General features: G+C 28.6%; 1 protein-coding gene across 1 annotated transcript in view; it reads right to left on the minus strand.

The window, feature by feature from the left end:
* Positions 1-11310: 11310 nt before the first annotated feature.
* Positions 11311-21465, minus strand: part of LOC148229398 (uncharacterized) — a 30268-nt gene continuing 20113 nt past the window's right edge. The window contains exons 2-3 of the mRNA XM_088197384.1: positions 12647-12768; positions 11311-12587 (exon numbers count right to left, since the gene is read on the minus strand). Coding sequence (XP_088053510.1) covers positions 11520-12587; positions 12647-12757 — 1179 coding nt within the window. The 5' untranslated portion in view covers positions 12758-12768 and the 3' untranslated portion in view covers positions 11311-11519. The remainder of the gene's footprint in view (positions 12588-12646; positions 12769-21465) is intronic.

Below are 21465 nucleotides of genomic sequence, written 5' to 3' on the forward strand. Positions count from 1 at the left end.
TGTTAAAACTCATTGAGTTTGCTCTTTCGCTTTCTATAGAAAGAATTGCGATATATGTTAATCAGTCTTGGCTCATCAATGATCTTAGATAACTTTTATTTGATTTTAATTTAGAAAAAAACTACGTTAGCATAACATTTTTACTACAAAAAATTTAATCTTCTTTTTTTTTGTTTTTTAAAAAAGAAAATTTAAAGACAACAGAAATAAACCAAAAAGAATAGAAAAAAATGCATAGGACATGCACTTCTACCATACATCCGAGGGGTGACGGAAAAGATCGGAAGAGCGCTAATGAAGCACGATTTCCGACCTATTTTCCAATCTTAAAGCAAAATTAGTTTAATGCTTCAAAATATCAATTAAAAGATAAATAAAATTACATTGGACAGTCTAATAGATGCATCGCACATCAAGAAAATGAACACAAAAAAACAATCAAAAATTTTAATAGTAATCTGCTCTAGCTAAACACCACAAAATTAACTAGACTGTAGCTAACATTAAATTGCATAATTTATAAATAAAATGAGATGGTATTGCACAATCAGAGTATTTAAAGACGAATGTAAAAAATCTCATCCCAATGCTCCAAAAGTTATTTAGCGGATTTCCAACTTTACGTTAGATTTCGATCGGTTGGCGTACATAATTATTTTCCGCCAGCCGATTTGATCTGCGACCTGAAACAATTCACTTTTACGATCCCTTGAACGAGATATATGTATATTAGCTAGTAAACTTTTTATGATTATATACTATAGTAATATATACATACCACTTGCAAGAGGGCGTCTCATTTGGGTCACTTAATTATAAAGTAGCACACGTGTAAGTAAACCAGACTACATTTGTTACGAAATTTCTACGACGCATGATGGGATACGATCTATAGAGTCGCGTCGGCGTATATACACAGAAAAGCACTTCTTTAAGCTACTAGTAAGGATTTTACGCTACCCGTAGATTCTAGAAGAGAACTACATTGTCAAGTGTCACCTGATTACCAGCGCTTGCGTTCTCAAGTTTCCAAGAACGGAAGTATTATATAGCTCTCGAGTATATATTTGATATGTTTTCAACGGTACTCACAGTTGATGTTAGCATTGTGGTCTAGATCTAGCTATTTTACTTAATTTAATAAATACTATTTATTTTAAAAATATAAAAATATTTTTTTGACTTTAAGTTAAAGACATCATTTAAAATATTAAATACTAGTATTGTGGAAACACGAATCTCAATTGAAATCTTATCAGTATTAATGCGCTCACGGTCATTATTTTCGCGACGCGTTAAAAAAAGCACGGAAGCACTCTTACGGGACACTCGAGTGACAAAACGGCGTGTTTATCCATTTAGGCCCCCTTTGACGGAGGGCCCCCCGGGGGTGGGCCCCCATCTTGATTTGCGAGCGACAAGCAGCACTTGACTCTCGTCGACGCACACACGTACGACGTGACAGCGATTTGTTTCGCCCCGTCCACTGCGCGGATACATGTGCATGCGTGTTGCCGCTGGTATTTTTTGCTTCATTTGCTCGCCCCGCCATGTCGTCCATCATTCAGTGCGATTTACAAACATTGACGATTTCTTGCTGTGTGTTTTTGCATGGAAAGTTATCGGGGCAAAGGCGATTAACGTAATCAGTCATAAAGGGTGGGTGTACGTGGTGGGTGGTTTGTCTTACGTGGGGTTGACTGAAATGTTATTTTTTGTGATCGATCAATAATTTGATATAAATTTATTAGAATAATAATTTTCTTGAACAAAACGTGTACATAAATAGCTTTCTATTTGAAATACGTCACAAACAAGTCAAAAACTTTTCCTCATAAATAAATTTGCAACTTTGCAAGTAACAGTGTTTTGCACTGCATTTTTAATTAACAAGACAGAAAGATTGACACTCCTCGACATCGTGTCAAGTGATTTTTGAAACATTATTTTAATTAGTATTAAAGTATTTTGATTAAAAGGGTTTATTGTCATTGTTGCTTCATATCTAATAATAATATTCGCTGAATTACGATTTATATTAATAATTATTACCGTTATTTAGAAAAATTAAAAAAAAAATCCTTTTACATTTAAAATAATTTTTAAGGAATAAAATTAATTACGAACAACTGTCTTAGCTAAAATCACATACTAAATTATTATTTTGGCGGGGTATATATGCACTATATAGGCCTTTTAATGTTAGATATAGAAAAAGCTTTCAACACGGTATATAATGAGAGTTTGATTCATAAACTATACAAATACAAAGCTAGTTGCTACACTTAATACGCTCATACCTATAAAGTAGAAGCTATGTCGTTTCACTAAATAATAAACACTCGATTCCGCGTAAAATTCCAGCTGGGGTTCCTCAGAGAAGTTTGCTCGGCTGTTCTTCTTTATCCCAATATCCCAAAAAATAAAATATTTGCTTGCGATACAGCTATTTTAACTAGCGCTTACAGTCTTAAACCTATCGCGAATAAATCAAAAAAAATTTTGAAATCCCAAATAAATACTTTGAGACATAGAAAATTAAAATCAACCGAATTAAAACAGAAGCAATCATTTTCACAAAATGTAGACAAACTTTGCCAATAATGTCAAATAAATACAAGTATAAATTTAATATACACATTTTGCAACTTACATATTTTGTCAATGAAATTATGAAATTAAAAATTAATCTTTAGCAAAGGCGTGATACTGAATTTATACCTCAACATGCAAAAAACCTTCTTAAATTACTAGAAAATAAAGAAAGTATTATTAATAAGTGTAAAAAATAATGTAATAAATATGGACGAACTGTTTGATGAAGTACAAGTACAAGAAAAATACAAGTTACGAAAGAAAATGGACACTATTCACTCTATTCAGACATTTTAAAAAAAGAAACAATTTTTTTCCAAATCTTATCTGAATTATAAAATAAATTTTCAGCCTGTCAGACATATCTGCACCTGTTAATATAATATGGTCTGAAGAAAAAGGTAGAAAAGCAAATTAACAGTAAAAGCTTCATTGCGCTGCAAACTTAATAGTGAACTAAATTATAATATTTTTTCGGCGCGAATAAATATAAATAAATATTTTTGAAGAAAGTTCAAGCTAGTAATGAATATATTAATACTCTTTAATGGTAAGTTATGTTCAGTTAAAAGTAAATAAAAATTATTACTACGTGATTATTGTTTTTCTTAACAACTCTTTAATTTATCCTTTTTAATCATAAGTACGTAAACTAGGATACTTTACAATCTGTTTTAAACAACGTTCCAAAATTGTCTCGGTTTGCGAAAAAATATTATTCTATAAATATTATTTATAATTCAATAAATAATATTAATATTATTATACAATCAATAAAATTATTATTTTATCAATATTATTCTATAAACGAAAAATCACACCCATCTTAACATATAGCTACCTGGTGTAGAGTGTCACCAGTAATACTATTTTTTTCTTAATTGCAAGTCATTCAAAATACAGCTATAAAAATATTATATAATACAATTTTTTATACAAATCTTAAAAACATGCATATTAGCTATTAAATATCAACAATTAGGAACACTGTCATTTTCATACTATAAAAATATTTCGCATACCCATCCTAACCCACTTATCGTGTATCGTGTATCGTATTACAATAAAAACAACCTTAAATTTATAAACAAACACATAATGCCAAAGCACATATTGCTTTTAAAGCTTAAGACAACATATCAATAGTTTCGATTTTTAGTGATACTCAAATTTTTTTTTTTTTTTATAATATACTTTCTTCCCATATTTTTTCCCCTTAATTTGTCCATGTTATTTTAGTTTTTCCCTTAATTTATAGCCACCAATGCTTTATTTTATATTTTATTATTAATATTACATTATATTTATTTATTTATTTAAATTACATTAAAATTATAAAATATTATACCAGGTTATGTGTTTGAGAACCGACGTAATAATCTATTCCATTCGTCCGAGCGGTATCTAGCCTTAACGCACCGCATTCAATCCGCTGTAACTTTTTGCCCCCATCGGGCGGCCCTAATTAGCGTTTATTATAACAAATGTCCCCGGATTTGTGTACTCCGTGAGCTCAAGACCGCAAATTCGGAGCGTCTAAGGAACAATCCCGGTAGAGCAGCTGCGACATTCATGTGGTCACTGCAGACATTTACGGGGCAGACCGCACAACCGAACCCGTGCCCTGACCCGTGGAAATATTTTCGGGAAACATATTTCACTGATGTTTTAACGAATTCCCGACGTCACGGGATTTCGTTGATAAATTCGATCGGGCCCTGGATTTATTTTTTTGCACGGCTTCCGGGACGCTGGAACTTTGACGTTCGATTTAACTTATCGGATCGCGGCGTTGCGATATTTTTTATGTATTTTTATTTTATTGCCTTACGATAGAAGTTGGGATCGTTAAAGAGTGATACCATTAAATCAGTTATAGTATTAGAATATAAACTTTGTCTAGAAAGTCGCATATTCAAAATCATATAATGTTTCATTTCAAAAACTAAATGTTTGAGTAAAAATAGTTACGGTTGAAAATTGCGCACAACGACGAGCTCCACGGAGACAGACCACGCGAAACGTTCGTGATTATGTAATGAAAATTTAGAGGAATTAATTAAATTTTGCATGCATGGCTGAACGAAACCTGCAATAATTCTATTGATATTTTATGAGCTAGAAAATAAAAAAATAATAAAAGTCATTTTAATTTAATTTTTCTTCTAAAATTCATCTTATTTCTAGTCTGAGTCTGAGTTGTTTTAAAAATTTCTGCATTATTATACATTTATCAATAAAAATATATTTTTTATATACAGTAAAATATAATATTATTTATATGAAAGTTTTTTTTATAGATTTAACAATAATACTTAATCATCGATAATTGAGTTATGCTCTTCAAGCTAAACAATAAAATATGCTTATTTTTATTCATCCAAATAATTATATTTAAAATAGCTATAATATAAAATAGCATAATATTGTATAATGATGTCAAATAATAATTACTTTATTGTATCTTATTTTTGTTTCAAATACACATAAATATTGAATATGTATATATAAACATACACATTTGAAACAAACAAAAAATATATTAATATTAATACAAAAAAATACAAATGAATCAAAATATTCAAAATTATTTATGTATTCATTTTTTTTAAATTAGCGTAATTTTTGACGTTAAGACAAACGAGCATTTAGCAATAATGTTCCTGATTGGTACAGGCAACTCTTAATACATCGTCAAAGTGAGATCACTAATCAGTAAGCCGATTTCTATATACGTTTTTTGCATATTTAAATTTAGACTAAGATCATTATTCTATTAAAAATATATATTGAGTACTATTGTATACATATTTTAATTAAAAACAATATTGTAATATAATCTAATGAGTTATTAAATCTCGATTATTAAAGTAATTAAAGACGTTATGATATGTATGTATGTGTGTATAATAATATACTTACTTAATAATTTGAAACGTATAAAATACCCCCCATACCTAAGTGAGTGTTATATATTATAACACATCAAAGCAATACATTGTCACTTTGAAGGCGCTCGTTGCCAAATTTGACGTCATTCGTGCATACTCACCACAATCCCCCAAAACCGCGTGGATATAATTTATCATCGTTACCCTCGCGCCGCCGTCGGTCATATTTTAAGGACAAAGTGTGTGACCTTCCCGTGACGTCTTCTTTTTTCTAATCTCGCGACTCACATGTCCTACGTGTACGTGGAAAAGTGACTCGTCCCCGAGACTGGCACGTAATTTTTTACGACACGTATGCATAAAACAATATCGTGATGAGTTAGAGTACGGGTCGGCAAACAATGGTGGCACAAGATGTGGCTCCTCTGTGCGATATCACCTCGCCGAGACATTGTAAACATCCATTTGGGTAATGAAACCAAAATAGGAGCCTTTGTATGGTGGCCCATACGCCATGGTGGAATTTCCAAGGCGTGGTATGCGAGTAAGTATTGCTGTGGTATACACACCGAGAGAAACACCAATGAGGTAAACACGAATGCACCGCGAGGGTTCAAACCTCCGTCAAACTATAACTATATGTATAACTACTTTGAAAGTAATAATCGAGGGACATAATTGAAGGTGTACCAAAATATGACGAACCTTGTGGGAAGCCACTTGTTAAGTTGAACTTAAACTACTATGTTAGAATTATGTAAGTGAAATTTAAAGATATAATAATTCATAATTACTTTTATAATATATTGCTTCAGAATAGGTTTAAACTTGATTTATTAATGAATAGCTTTAATATTTTCTAAGAAGCGTAACAAAAGGGTTTTTATTATGTGAATATTTAAAAAAATGTGTAAGTTACTTTTTACACATCTGTTTATTGATTTATATGTCTTTATTTATTGTGAATCTTTCGTTTTAATAAGACAATTATTAGTCTAATGCATTATATGCAACCAGCAAATATTAAGTTAGTAATGAGAGATCTGTAAATTAATTATATATATTTTATTAATTATAAACTATTATTAAAGCTTAAAATCAATAGATGTCGCTATGAACGATTTACCTAAATTGTATTTAAGTTATTCAATACGATATTCATCCGTGAGATTAGGAAAAGCTTGGAAAACTAATTCTGGAATGATTTATTGGAATTATAAACAAATAATAATCATTATTTCAGATCTTCTAGATACGATAGAAATTAAAATAACAGTTTCAACATTATTCACTGAAAATACCACTGCTCTATCGTGCTATTTTATATGCAAGATTTGCAATGGTAAATTAAATAAGAAATCAATTAAAGAAAAACATAATTAAATAAATTTAAACTCATCTTGATTTAGTTATTTATTTAATTTTTCTTCAGTTCTCCGTTAAGTGATTATTGTATTAGTTATAAATACTCTTGAGCCTAATAATTTTAAGAAGTTATTATTATATATATATATATATATATATATATATATATATATATATATATATATATATATATATATATATATATTATGGTCTTTATATTTTTCATTAACTTACCAATGTTTGTTATTACTATAAGTATTGTTTTCTCTTCATAATTTACCTTATAAATCAGCAACGTTTATGATAAAATTTGCTCTTGGTACTTTAATTGATTAATAGTACTAATCCATTTGTTTATTTATTTGTGAGATTTACCAATGTATGTGCATTAATAAAGATTTTTTCACTTTAAAACATTAATTTATATCACATTAGGAAATTCTTAAAAAAAATACAAAAATGTGCTTTTTATTTCGATAAAAATGCGCTTTTTATTTTGATAAAAATTGCGCTTTTATATCGATAAAGTAAGTTACCAAAACATTTACACAGCCACGCATCAGCATAACAAGATTAACTATTTTATTTACTCTTCACGTTTTTTAAGGCTTTGAAACAGTTTTAATTTTCAAATATTTTTTTTATAAGATAAAAAAGTTAGTCCTAGGGTTAAAGCGTGCAAGAATAGAGTAGTGAAAGGCGTAAAACGTTTGATCTTTACCAATTAAAAAAAAATTGAATCATAAGAAAAAAGGTTATCATAATTGTTTTTTAATCACGCTACAATACTATGTTACGAGGTTTTTATAAAAGCATTTACCTTATTAGTTTCTAGAGGTTTAGTACATTTAGATAGTTAAGACATATATTTGAATACTATATAATGTTACTATATTTTTAATAGTTTTTATATTAAATTCAGGTTAAACTGTTTTGAAGATATAGAACATGTCTATTCGGTTAATAGTGAGTATCTAGTTGCGTTGCTTTGTAATATGACATTATAATTGTACAGTAAAGGGCCTTGGGTATGATAGTTTTAAATACCAATAAAACTTAAAATATGATTAATAATTATAAAAACTATTAGTATAAATATTTTTATTCATATTTTTATAACGTAAATAATTTAAATGATAATAAACACAAAATTGCACTACAAGAATTGTAGTATATTTTTTAGGATAAAGAATATGTTAACTATAATAGTAATTTATTGCCTTAATTTAATTATTGTGTAAATATATTATGTGTGAAAATTTAAAAAAAATTAAAAAAGATGCCATTAATTATTTGCTAAATATATTATTAAAAATAATAAAATATAAATTATTGACTTATTTTATAATAAAACCATTCATTAACAATCAGTGGCATGCGGTGGCTTTTTAAACAGGGGATGCGTTCAGGGGGTAGGGGGGAAACAAAAACTATAATTAATTTTTTTTTAATTTTATTAAATTATTATTAATAAAGTATTAATTTTTTTTAAATTAATTTTATTCGACGCTCCTTTTTACAAAAGTCAGCAATAAACGCATTATATAATATATTGTCTTTCATTAATTTGTCTTAAAGTTTTTTTTTATTGATATTAATGCAAGAGCTGACAATCTATTCTCACTTTTACTATTTTTAGTGAATGTATTTATTCTTGTTATTGTAGAAAATTATCTTTCTACAGAAGCATTTGTCGCTGGTATGATAATAATTAATTTTATTAAATTAAATACTTCTGCTAAAATTTTATTGAATTTAAATGGAATTTTGGTGACGAATATATATGATAAATTCACTTTTCAACCTCATAAAATTATAAAAAAACATACTTCCTATATTCCTTGAATTTAGAACTCGAGATGTAAAGTGTGCGAGAGATTTTAAACCCGCCCGGCTATTGGTATAGAAAACTGACAGCTCCCACTGCGAGACACGAAGGCCGAAAAATATGTTTAAAGAGATACATTATTTATAAATATTTAAACTACCATTTTAAAAATGTGTTTGTATAGATAGCCTCGTATTGCTAAATTTCTATATATTTTACTGTATTCATTAGGACGCCTTGAATATAGTACAATTACCAATTTGTAAAACAATGTCAACACTATGACTACATTATAACCAATGAACAAAAAGTTAATATTTAAAAACCTAAAACCCAGCATCTATGAATAAAATATTGCGCGTGTGGTTCAAAGGATAAATATGTATATTAAATAAATTAGTTTGCGAAAAACGGCCAGGGTATGTCCGCTATATCGCACAGAAGCGGTGATTGGATGAAACAAAAGTGTTTTGGGAATTCTGACATGTTTTCACGAGTGTCGCAGTTCAAGAGGAAATTACAAAGTCAATGTTTGCCAACTAGGGACGGCATACGCAATCCCAAACATCGGCCTCTTCCGGATTAGAGGTGCGTCGGAAAAGTTCCGGATATTTCGAGTAAATTCTGTTACCTCACATATAGCATGTATTCTTGAATCACGTGTAAATCTACTAAAAAGGTGTAGGCGTAGATACAAGTTGAAAATAAATTTCTGCCAATTAAATATAATATTTATCAATAATAAATTTATTTACGGTTTCATAATATATATTTTTAATAAAATCATATACTTTTATAGGTAATTAATTACTGAGATTTCTAAGTAAGGATATACGCAAAATATTGTTTAACTTAATGGTTAATAATTGTCAATAAAAAATAGATAGTGTTTTTGAATTTAACCTCTGCGCGAATAATACAATAGAATAGATACAATCAAAATCTATAAATAAATAGTAAAACACCAGACTGAAATCAGTCAATTTATTTATTATTACAGCATACATTAAAGAATAACAATATACACGACATAGCTTGATTTTATTAAAAAAATAATAACAATATTTTTCTGCAAGTGTAGGAAATTTTAAGAAAATCTAACCTTTCAAGATCGATTAAAAAAAATCTGTGTTTATGACTTAAGAACTTCTTCAATAAATAACATGTATTTTGAAACATTTTTCCGGTCAAATCCTTGAAAATATGATTTTAAAATAATTTGAAAAACGTTTATATTTTTTATTTTTAGTTTATTTTAATTGATTTAAATCGATTTAAATATTTATTCGCAGCTCTTTAGACAAATTGCCTCTCAAATACATTATCTGCTACTTTATTTTAATTTAAATTCGATTATTTACTGTATTATTATTCTTATGCTGTAATCATAAAAAAAATCATATTTATACAAAAGTGTTACAGAAAGATGAATAATTATTATTTTAATTTAATATAATTGCAATGTTTCATTTTTATTAATATTTTTTGTACTAAAGATAATATATAAAATTTTAGTTCATTTTAACTATTTTTTTTTATTTTTAATATACACATTTGCTCAATTTATTTATTAACCTTTTAAAATATAACTCAAAGAATATCTCAAATACTAAATATTTAGTCTTGAAATGAATTCTTCGCCAAGTTTTTGATAATTCACTTTAAGATGTTCTAAGTAAATTTATATTTGATAGATTTCCAAAGTTTTATTAGCATTTTTTAGATTTATTACTTTTTATTGTAATTCTTTTTATTTTTATAGCAGTCAAACAGTCCCTTAAATTGTTTGTGTTTTCTACGTATTATATCTATTATATATTTTTGTATACTTACGTAAATCGATATTTTTATTAATATGATATAATACATTTTGGTTTTAAAAGCAAATACTAAATTGAAAACTAAGACACAATTATTGATTTTTATGTATGTATGTGTTGATTGTGTAATAATATATAATATTTTTATAGCTTATATACAGGTTATATTTTAATTGCATGATAGTATTCTTTGCATGATGAAATATAATTTACTATAAATCCTTGTAAAAATAATAAGAACTATGGAACAGTTATTAATTAATATTTATTAGAAACCTTGTATATGTTTAAGTTAATATTATTAATTTACTTACTGGTCTTCTCTTCAAAGAAAATTCAATTAAATAAAAGTCATTAATTATCACATAATATATTTTCATTATAAAAAAACAACAGTATTATACTAATAATAATAATATTCAAGATAATTTAATAATAAAAACAATACGATGCAACAAAAATTACAATCATTAACAACGCATATTCACATATGAAAACTGTGACAATTTATCAAATCATAATACAAATGATGACAGATTCAGTCTGAAGAATTCAGTCTTCGATTAAAATTTAAACGTCTTAAGAATACACAGTATTTTATAATATTTTTTTAACAAATATATATTTACAATATAAGTGTCCGCTAACGTTTCAATTTAAAATATACATATATTATAGCAATAATTTATAAAAATTAAGCTCATATCATGACGGAGTTATTGTTTTTTTTTGTATTGTTTCATAGTTAATATAATAACGTACTTTAAAAGCAATTATATAATATTATATATTTGAGCTTTAAAGCAATAAATTTATTTTTCTTAAAATGTATTTACATTGAGCGGACACTGTTTTATGTTAATAACACAATCGTATATGTTTGTTTTTTTTTATACTTTGAACACAGCTTTTTTTAATAGCGATATGCGGGATTATATGGACATATTTACAAACAACAGGTACGAAGCACACACACACAGTATTATACAAAGTTTATTTGTCTTGATTTTAAATTTGCAATCAGCTAACTATCAGTAACAATAACAAGATGTTCAAGATTGATTGTATGTTTTTTGCGGAAGAGTTCGAGGCCAGCTCTCCTGGATCTTGATTGCTTCTGACTTTTGATTCGCATCCAGCGGAAAATTTCCTTTCAACCTCTCTCATCTTCTTGCCTCTCTCGTCTGGGGGAGAGATGCAAAAATTTCTTTCGAGAAAATCCCCCGATGTGGCATTGCCCAAAGGACCATCAGCCATCGCTCTAGCTTTGCAGTCGCAGGGAAAATAGTTCGAGGTGACCGCCAAACGCGTAACTCCTTCTATTATCACGGCTTCCGGATCCGGATTTTCCAGCAGATGGTTCCCGTGGAACCTTATCGCCTTTACGCTATTGTTAAAACTTATATTGAATTCTCTTATCGAGTCTATTTTATTGTTGATTATGTTCAGCAAGCCTATGTAGCTCATTCCCTCGAACGCCCCGTAATCGACGATGCCCAAATCTGACTCTTGAATCGAAAGCACATTCACATGTAACATACCCCTAAAGGTGTACCGCTTAACCATCGACAAATCCATAAAAGCCAATTTGATAGTATGTATAAAAGTCAAACCAGAAAAAGCGTCGATTTCAATATGCTTAATACCAGAAGGAAAAATTAGATGATCCACATTAGTCAAACCAGAGAAGGCATTTGTCTCTATCGTATTCATTGGATTATTATTCAATCTCAAATGTCTTATATTAGAAGTACCAGCAAATGCATAACCTTCAATCTTCTTAATCCTATTGTGACTCAAATGTATACTTGATATATTTTGAAGACCCGCAAAAGTAAATTGTCCAATGCAATCTAAATTCGTGTGCTGTATAGATAATTCTTGCAATCTAGGCAATCCTCTGAATGCAAACGGTTTTAGACTCATTATGCTATTGCTGTCCATTGATAATCTTTTTAGAGATCTTAGACCTGCAAAGGCTTCGCTCCTGATCACTGGAAAGTGATTTTTAGACAGTGATAGATGTTCCACAGTGACAGGTAGGGATTTTATCGGTATGTCGACGAGGCCTCCATTATTGCACAAAACCTGCAATTGTTTATTTGTTTGTAATGATTGAAAATATAAAGTAATGATCTAAGACTAACCTGAGTTTGAGATAAACAGATGCACTGCTCTGGACAGGTTTGAGTCGTTGTGGTGTTCTGTGGGATGCTGGCTACAGCGTTCAGCAGACTGATTGTCACCAACAACCACATCCCGTCACTCTCTGAAACGAATAAATAAATAATATATATTATAAATGATTAAAAAATATACATTTGAGCATGTTAAATTTACTAGCCAATACACCGATAGTTTTTTAAAAATAAATCTTCAACAACGCAAGCTTTTTATACATTACTTTTAACAAAAGGATGTTATATTATATATACTCCTCCTATAAAAATGTTAATTAATATCTCTTACGACTGTACATAAGCGCCACATTATTTACATAAATAAAAATTGTACCGTTTTAATTGTATGCTCTTAGGGAATATTTTCCCTCACGCAGGACGAGAGCTTTGGCTTTAAGGAACTCCCTCTCGCAGGTGCCAGCTTTGCTCCATTGTTTGTGAATTGATTTACACCCACCCTGTTAAAGCTCCTCCGGTGAATTTACTTTTCTATTTGGGCTGTGTAAACTGAACACCGTGTTTTCTACCCTCGCACAACGAATAATGTCACGGTCTATAAAGCTCATGCGGAAGCTCCGCGTAGCTTTGTAATGCTTAAAATATAGCTTATTATAAACACGCAGATAATTAACATTTCATTATGAATGGTTAACTCTTTAAATGCATTGTGATATTTAATTAAATATTTTAAAAGCACAATCGCCTAAGAACTCGCTAAAAGCTCGCGCCGCTCCAAGAAGAATTTTATCATTTACCTTAACTCTTATAAATTCTTCGTAACGTTCGAGATAAAAAAATACAGTAGCATAGTATCTCTCCCCTTCTCTTTCCAGCAGTCTAAATTTCATAATTTTAAAATTCCACCAAGGGAATAAAAACGAGTGAAAATTTTATGAACACCAAAATAAGGCTTTAAGTCTTCGGCCAAATTTTCAACTTTTCCGCTTTCTTCTCCTATGTTAACACACCTAATAATCTAGGTCATAAATCAGCACTGAGTTTGGGAAACTTTTTAACGCAAAATTAACATCGCCGATTCAAAGATTTCGTCCGGGTCTTTTCTCGCATAAAATGAAGAAAGTTGCCGGTGCAAAAAATAATATTGCCAATAAAAATAACGTCACATACGTTCGATTGTAGAAAAGCTGGTGAAACAACGTCATAAATTAATTTACGATCTTGTTGTTCGTTTGTCAAAAGTTTTGATCACGCAGCCGGGTGTTGTTACCAAAGCAAAAATTACAATTCGTTTATGCGAAAGTGTGACATGACCGAATTCATTATGAAAATATAATTTGCGATTTTTATTCTTGACAAACATACAAAAGTTGCGCCAGACGTGTAATTTGCAGGGGAAAGTAATAAATACTTTGACGTTGAAAGAAAAATCAAGCGGCACGTGATGCAAAATTTTATTAATTTAGATGTTAAGAAAAAAAGTTTGCCAATAAATATGAACCACCTAATTATAGTATAATTAACCTGAACTTTATTTATATAATTATATATCAAAGACTTTATATATACATATTTAATTTCAAGTCACTAGTAATTATGATAATGCTAATTATTTGCACTTAATATTTTTTTGCTTCAAACTTATATATTCAAAATAATAATTTCGTCATAATCTATACCTTACATTCTAGTTTAGTAAACACAAACACAAAAACTACAAATGATTTTTAATTTACAATAGTAAATAGTCTTACAAATTTTGCAATAAATAGACATTTTGATTTGGATTTATAAATATACGAAATGGATTATTTGTGCTGTGGATCCAGGTCATCTAAAAGCTCGAGATAACTACTGGCGATTCAAAGCATTTAGATCAAATTTCACAATCGAAGTGGAAATTCTGTTTTTCTCCGGACTATAATGGTGTCGGTCTGAAGGTCTAGATTAGTATTTAGTTATTTTTGTATATTTTTAGATTGAAAGTAAAATATTAATTAATTGTTTTAAGGCATTAGATAAATTATAAGAAATTAACCAAATTATGTGTGATTTTGGTAATAATAAAATCCCGTTCTTATGTTTTCTTATTATGGATGTTTATATAAAAAAATATAAATTTTAAAATATCATAGCAAACGAAGATTTAAAAACAATTTTAAAATATTTTTGCGCTTCTTTTAATAATAAAAAAAAATGTCACTAAATTTTGTTTTAAATTTAATTTATCCTTTTATAAAAATATGGTATTTCACCTGTTATCAAAAGAAGAAAAAAAAAACTCTAAAAATATTTTCAGAACACTGAATTTATAAAGATATTAAAGCATTTCTAGGAATTTATAGCATCACCATAAAATCGAAAAGTTTAACTTAAAAAATGTAGTTATTTTTTATAGGAATATCTAAAAAAAATATACTACACAAAACGAGTCCACTAAAATAAAGAGAATCTTAAAAAAATAACTGAGTTTATAAAAATAAAAGTTTAACAAATATTTATGGTAAAAAATGCTTATTAATAATAAATCTACATATTAAATAAAGTTTTTGAAATTTTGTAAGAAAATATTATTTTTTTTAATTGACTTTTGTAGATTTTTTTAACATACATATATATTAGAATACGGTAAGATTTTAAGGCAACGTAACTCTAAATTTAAATAATTTGACTGACAAAAAATATGTATAAAAAATAATAATAATAATGCAGCTCTCAAATTAATCATTATTAGAAAAACACAAACCAGAAACTTTAACAAGAAAAATATTTTACCTACTCAATCATAATTCTTTCTTTAAACAAAAAAATATTGTGTGAAAAATCAATTTATTTAAATTTATATAAAAACTATTATAATATTGCTGCGGTCTTTGTCTCCCATCGTGGTTGCTAGAGGAACGTAAAGTGTTACTCTTGTCACCGCCACGTCAGTGTTTCCAGCTTGTAGCTAAATATATCGCTCCCCACATAATATTTCAATGTATATTATATAAAATATTTCATTACAATCATATATAAAAATGCAACACAAATATTTGTATATTATATTGTTATGCAGTGATATTAAAAAATATTATGTAATTTTTTTGCTTAGAATACTATAGTTTTAAGTAAGACCTTTACATTTCTTATTTATCATTTATATACAAAGTCATAGCTTTAAAGGCCCATAAAACAGCTTTTAATGACCTGAAACATTTTTTACACTAATTTATTATGAATGCGCATTTATTAAACGTAACACGCGTGACGTGTGTGTATGTAGCGAAACGGTTATAAAATTAAATTAAAATTAATTAACACTTTGTACGAAAATGAAGCGGGCCGTTTCATAAATTCCTCTCGCCGGAATGACTAAGTGAAATATGGCCCGTTAACCGAGTTAACCCCGTTTTGTACAGTGACTTAACGGAAAAGTTAACTTTTATTAAAAATATACATATGCACGTATACACAGTATGTATACTCACCCACTTACATACACATACATTACGGTAAATGCGTAAATAAATAAACGTCAACATGCCATTCTTTATATTACATATTAAAATCGGGTATTTTGAGTGCTTCCGTAAATAATAAAATAAATAAATATATTCGATCGTAAATCAGGTATGTCGATGCAAAGAAAAATATGAAGTTTATGGCATTGTATTTATTAAAAAAAGTTTTTAATCAAACATTTTCCATCGAGAACTCCGACTTATTTTTGTACGTAGACGACTTTCAAGTGTTTCAAAGGATTCCCTTTTTTTCTAGCTGTACAGTAGATTACTTTGATATTTATATATTACGTATTTATTAAGAATCGAGATGCATTGTGTTAAACTAAATTTAATTTGAATTAATAAATAAAGTGCAAAATATGATAATTAAATATACAAAAAGATTGAATTATTTTTTTAGTTTTTTTAAATAAATATAAGTGTCTTAAAAGTCATATTATAATAAATCATACATCAAACACTGATAATGGGTGTATATAATGTGACTTTTGAATTTACTTATCACTTTATATGAAAGTAATATACGCTTTTCCAAGAAAATATGGTGTTTATATTGCGTCTAGACGAGACATTAGGGTATAAAAAGTTTTATATATTTTAATAATTCTACAAAGAAACAACCTAACACAGCTAAGATACAAAAAAAATAATACAATTACTATTGTATTTGAAATGTTTTTTTCTGATATTACTACAAAATTTATTAGTCAATAAATCATTACATATTATTTAACCAATTGATTTTTAAACTATTTATTAAAAAGCTCAAATAAATCTGTATTTTTAATAAATAAAAAAAATATTGGTTTAATTGATCAGCAATATAATAAGTTGTACTTACATATGTATATTTATTTATTTATTGTAAATCTTCTTTATATAATGTAATATAATAGGCACAAGTCCAATGCGTTACAAAGTTTTTTTTAGCTCTCATTCCTCATCAAAATAGTATATATAATTTTAGTGTTGCCTTGAGGCAACACTAAAATTATAAAAAAAAATATTTTAAGTTTCTTAAGAAACTTCAATTAAAAATCTCGAAATTACTTTTAAAAGCATGTAGAAGTTCTATCTATATTTTTGTAATATTTTGGTTCGCAGCATTCTTAAAACTGAATTATTAATTCTTAACCTTCAAGTAACTAAATAGTCCATCTTAATCCAAAGGAGCTAAAAAAGGTTCTTGAAATTTTTGTATTATTATTACAGCTTTTTGTATTTTTACTTAAAACGGTATTTAAAATAAAAATCGCGTTACCAAGAAAAAATTAACAACATAAACATGTTGCTAATATTTTTTCTTGGTAACGCGATTTTTATTTTAATACTGTTTTAAGGACCGCAATGCCAGCGAGTATTTTGGATCCAAATTCTGCGATATGATTAGTGAATTCACAATAATTATATAACGCATGCTAAAAACAATTATTGCGGTAGTTTTTTCCCCAGTTGATTTAAATTTTTCATTAAAAATTATTATTTGTGAGTTATATGTAACTTAATTTCTAGAAGACCATAGGAACTAGTTACAACAGCTGTGTCGTTATTTAATAAACATTTTTTTTAATAAAAATGTCATTAGTATAACAAATAAGATGGTTCCAAAAAATTATTCTGAGTGACTTCAACTGGAATTTTACGAAGCATCTTTAATTCCTTTTACGCTGATCTTTTATTTCTCCCTATGTTGAACAGATAATTATTATGTATACTTTTAAGATGATTATAAATGCCACTTGTATATTTTGTATGTGCTCTTATTATTTTTTAGCAGTTAAGTGCAATTTAATTATTTTCACAGTATAGTTGTTCATAGTATACAAACAGTGGTGCTTATTTAAGTAGAATATCTAGAATCTTGGAAGCTGTATTGTTTTATACTGTAAGTAAATTGATCCCTGAACACCTAACTATCTCCAATGGCAACCATTCGTATAACCCTCATAATTTGTTCGCCGCCAAACTGATGGCCTCGTGGGAGTACACTCGCGCCTGGAAGTTTTCAATCACGCGTCGGTAATTTGCGAGAGACAACGCAGCGCGAATGGCGAAATTTGCTAATAAGAGTGTCATCGACATAATTTTCGCATTTTCTCAATGGCTTTCCCCTCCGTCGGGCTTTTGCGTATAGTCGTCTCAGTTCTGTATCTCTCTATCTCTCCCTCGGCGTGTTGTATGTAGCGATAGCCCGGACGAGGAAAAGAAGACGTTTCAATCGTTTCTCCGACGCCTACAGATAGTTTCAATATATCTTCCTTAACACGTCAACGGAAAAGGATTTATCCTATTTTTCATCGAATTCCTCCCTTTCGCCGCGAATGGGAAAACTCTAGAGCCAACTGACATCTTGATCTATTTACTGACGTTTAAGAGTGAAAATTTCATAATAAAATTGCGGTTAGGTCGCTTACAGAGAGGCTTACAAATTTGTATCGTGTTTTTATAACCCTTTGAAATTCAGTTTACAATATAATATTATATTAAAAAATTCTTAATATAAAATGATAAAAACTTCTATATTAATAACGGAGAAATAAACACAAAGCTGTACCAAATAATATTATGTGTACCTCAGAGCAGCGCTCTTGGGTAGATGCTGTATTTGTTATACACGATTAGATGAATTTAACAATAATTTCTATATTTTCCGACGACACTCCAATAATGGATACAGACTCAAGAATAACATCAAAGATGTGCTTAGTTGTCAAGGAAAAATAAAAATAAGGAAATATAAAGTTAAATTTTTATTACAGTGATCATAGTAAATATAATTTAATTTACATTTCATAATTTAGATGGAAGACATCTATCGTTAATGATTACCTTATCCATCTTAAACTTAATATATTAATTACAATTTGCGTCAATGGTAATTAAACAAGCACAGACATTTTAATCGAATTAGCTGTTTTGACGACTCGTTAATAATTTTCGAATACCCCCTTATTGAGTGTCGTAAATTGCGTTTCGAAGAACATATCGAGAATGGAGGAGGCAAGGGAGTTGAGGTAGTTGAGGGAGGTTCTGCGCTGGCTAATGTTGCCATATAAAATGTTAACCGTCTCAGATGCCATCTGAATTTCAACGAGTTTGATAAACACTCGGTGTATTTCAATCTTTTGTACGGCGCGCAAGAAAAATAAAATAAAAAAATAATATAAGAACCCCGCGGAGCCCCTCTCGAAAAATAAAATTCACAAACTTGGAAAAGCTACGGACAACTTTTTAAAGCTATGGAAATTCTTCGGCGGCAACTTATTAAGAAGCAATCTTTTGAAGTGAATGCCTCGCGCCGATATAGATATTTTCTTATTGGAACTCTTCTTCGCTCGATACACAAACACTCTCGAATAACTTGTGATATATTATGATATACATACGTATAAGCGAAACTCGATATACACTTTGAAATTTGGCTATGAAGTAGGAAAAAAACAATTTATTAAATTATAAGCGCATTTTTCTTCCGCACATAACGTAAGCTTTCTTTATTAAAAACCGAAAAGAAAACCTTTCAAGTTTTCGCTTTATTTTTTCAATTCGAAAAGTGATAAATAAATTTTGTGCCAGACACCGCACTCACATTTTATCAAAGTTGAAAAAAGTATAAGAATTATAAAATGACTCAATGAAATATGAAAAGTAGCTAAGCTAATCATAAAAATATATTTAAAAATATAGCTTTATAGTACAAAGCTGACGACATAATATGTAAAATATGTTAAAGAATCTTATCTAACGTATACAATTAAATCTTCAAATAATATTTAATATGCTTAGAAATATACTTGTGTATATAATAAGGTATAATAAATTTGACGTTAAGATATTTTTATTTACATTTTTAAAAATAGGTTTAGATGTGTATATGCTTTAACATCAGAAATCAATTGTGTATTTTTTATTTATAGCTAATAAATATATTATTATTAATAAATATTTACTGATTTACATTTTACAATGGATGAAAATAAAATAATCATTGATATACATTAAAAATAAAGCATCCAATGCAAAAAAGTATACTTAAAAAGAACTATAACAGATTGAGCCGGATCGCTTTTGTAGTTTTTCAAATTTAGAACACATTTTTAATGTTGTTATTGTTTCATTGAATGATGATGAAAAAATATATCAAAATTTATTAAATATTTACTATACATTTTTGGGTTTTAAGGCTATTGGTGTGTGACTTGACTGCAGACAAACTAGACGCAAGAAAAGTTTGACTGCGTATAAGTTTACATATAAACATATTTAAAACACTCTACATATAATAAAATGTAGATGTAGTAATCAGGCAGTAGAAGTGAAATGGAAAATTTTGGTCGGAAAGTCTTCGTTGGCATGTTAAGTTGTATTATTGTCGGCTGTGATTTTTGTGGAGCAGCTAGGATTTGTCATGATGTATTCTTATAATGTTTTCTGGACAATCAGCTAATGTCTTTAGTGTCGATGCAATCTCCTGGCTTTTCTTTGCTGCTGTGTTTCCGTGTCGTCTCTCTTCTGCGTCTCTCTTCGTATCTCTTGCTGAGTCTTCTTTTGTAATGTTTTTTCAATCTAGTTCAAGACAATTCTAGTGTATAGATCAGGTTGTTTGTAACAAAATTGCATCGCTTCTTGGACACACCCACAAAATGTGTTCACGCCTTAGAATAAAAATGTCCAGATGGCCACTACAGTGATCGGTAAATAAAGGTTTGAAAACAAAGATGCTATAGTAGCATGTTTCGAATTATTAATGCAATTGTTTTGTCACGTCACGTCGAATATCCTCTGTGCTGCCCAAATTTCGAGACTTTTGCTCTCTCTTTTCGTTTGATCAAATGGTTGTTAGAATGACCTTTAAAATATAATAAATTTTGAAGGTGATTGAAATTCTTATAACATTATGTGATTCACATTTATGGCCTTGCGTAAAAATCGGTCTGTATCATAATTGTTATTTTCTAGTTTACCAAAGACTTGATAGCCCAATCAATGATGATATATTGTCTTTACTAGTTCAGATTAAAAATAATAATCTGAAGCTGATATAGAATATTAGATTGATATAAACACTCCAACTTTGCTCATAAGAATAGGCGATGTAAATATTGATCCTAATATCTGCCGTGATGAAGAAGAAAGGGATGAAATTTTATTTGATTTTGCTATTGAAAATAATGTCGACACACATCTGCATATAAAAATTACTCTAAAATGTGACATCAACTGGAGAAAGCAATATAACTTTTATCATCAAATGGTGATTCTAATAATGAATCACTTTATTATTATTATTAGTATTTTAATAATATAATTAATAAAAAA

The sequence above is a fragment of the Plectrocnemia conspersa genome, unplaced genomic scaffold, assembly GCF_051122295.1.
Source record: "Plectrocnemia conspersa isolate PC_06_02 unplaced genomic scaffold, ASM5112229v1 ptg000011l, whole genome shotgun sequence".
NCBI classification, from domain to species: Eukaryota; Metazoa; Arthropoda; class Insecta; order Trichoptera; family Polycentropodidae; genus Plectrocnemia; species Plectrocnemia conspersa.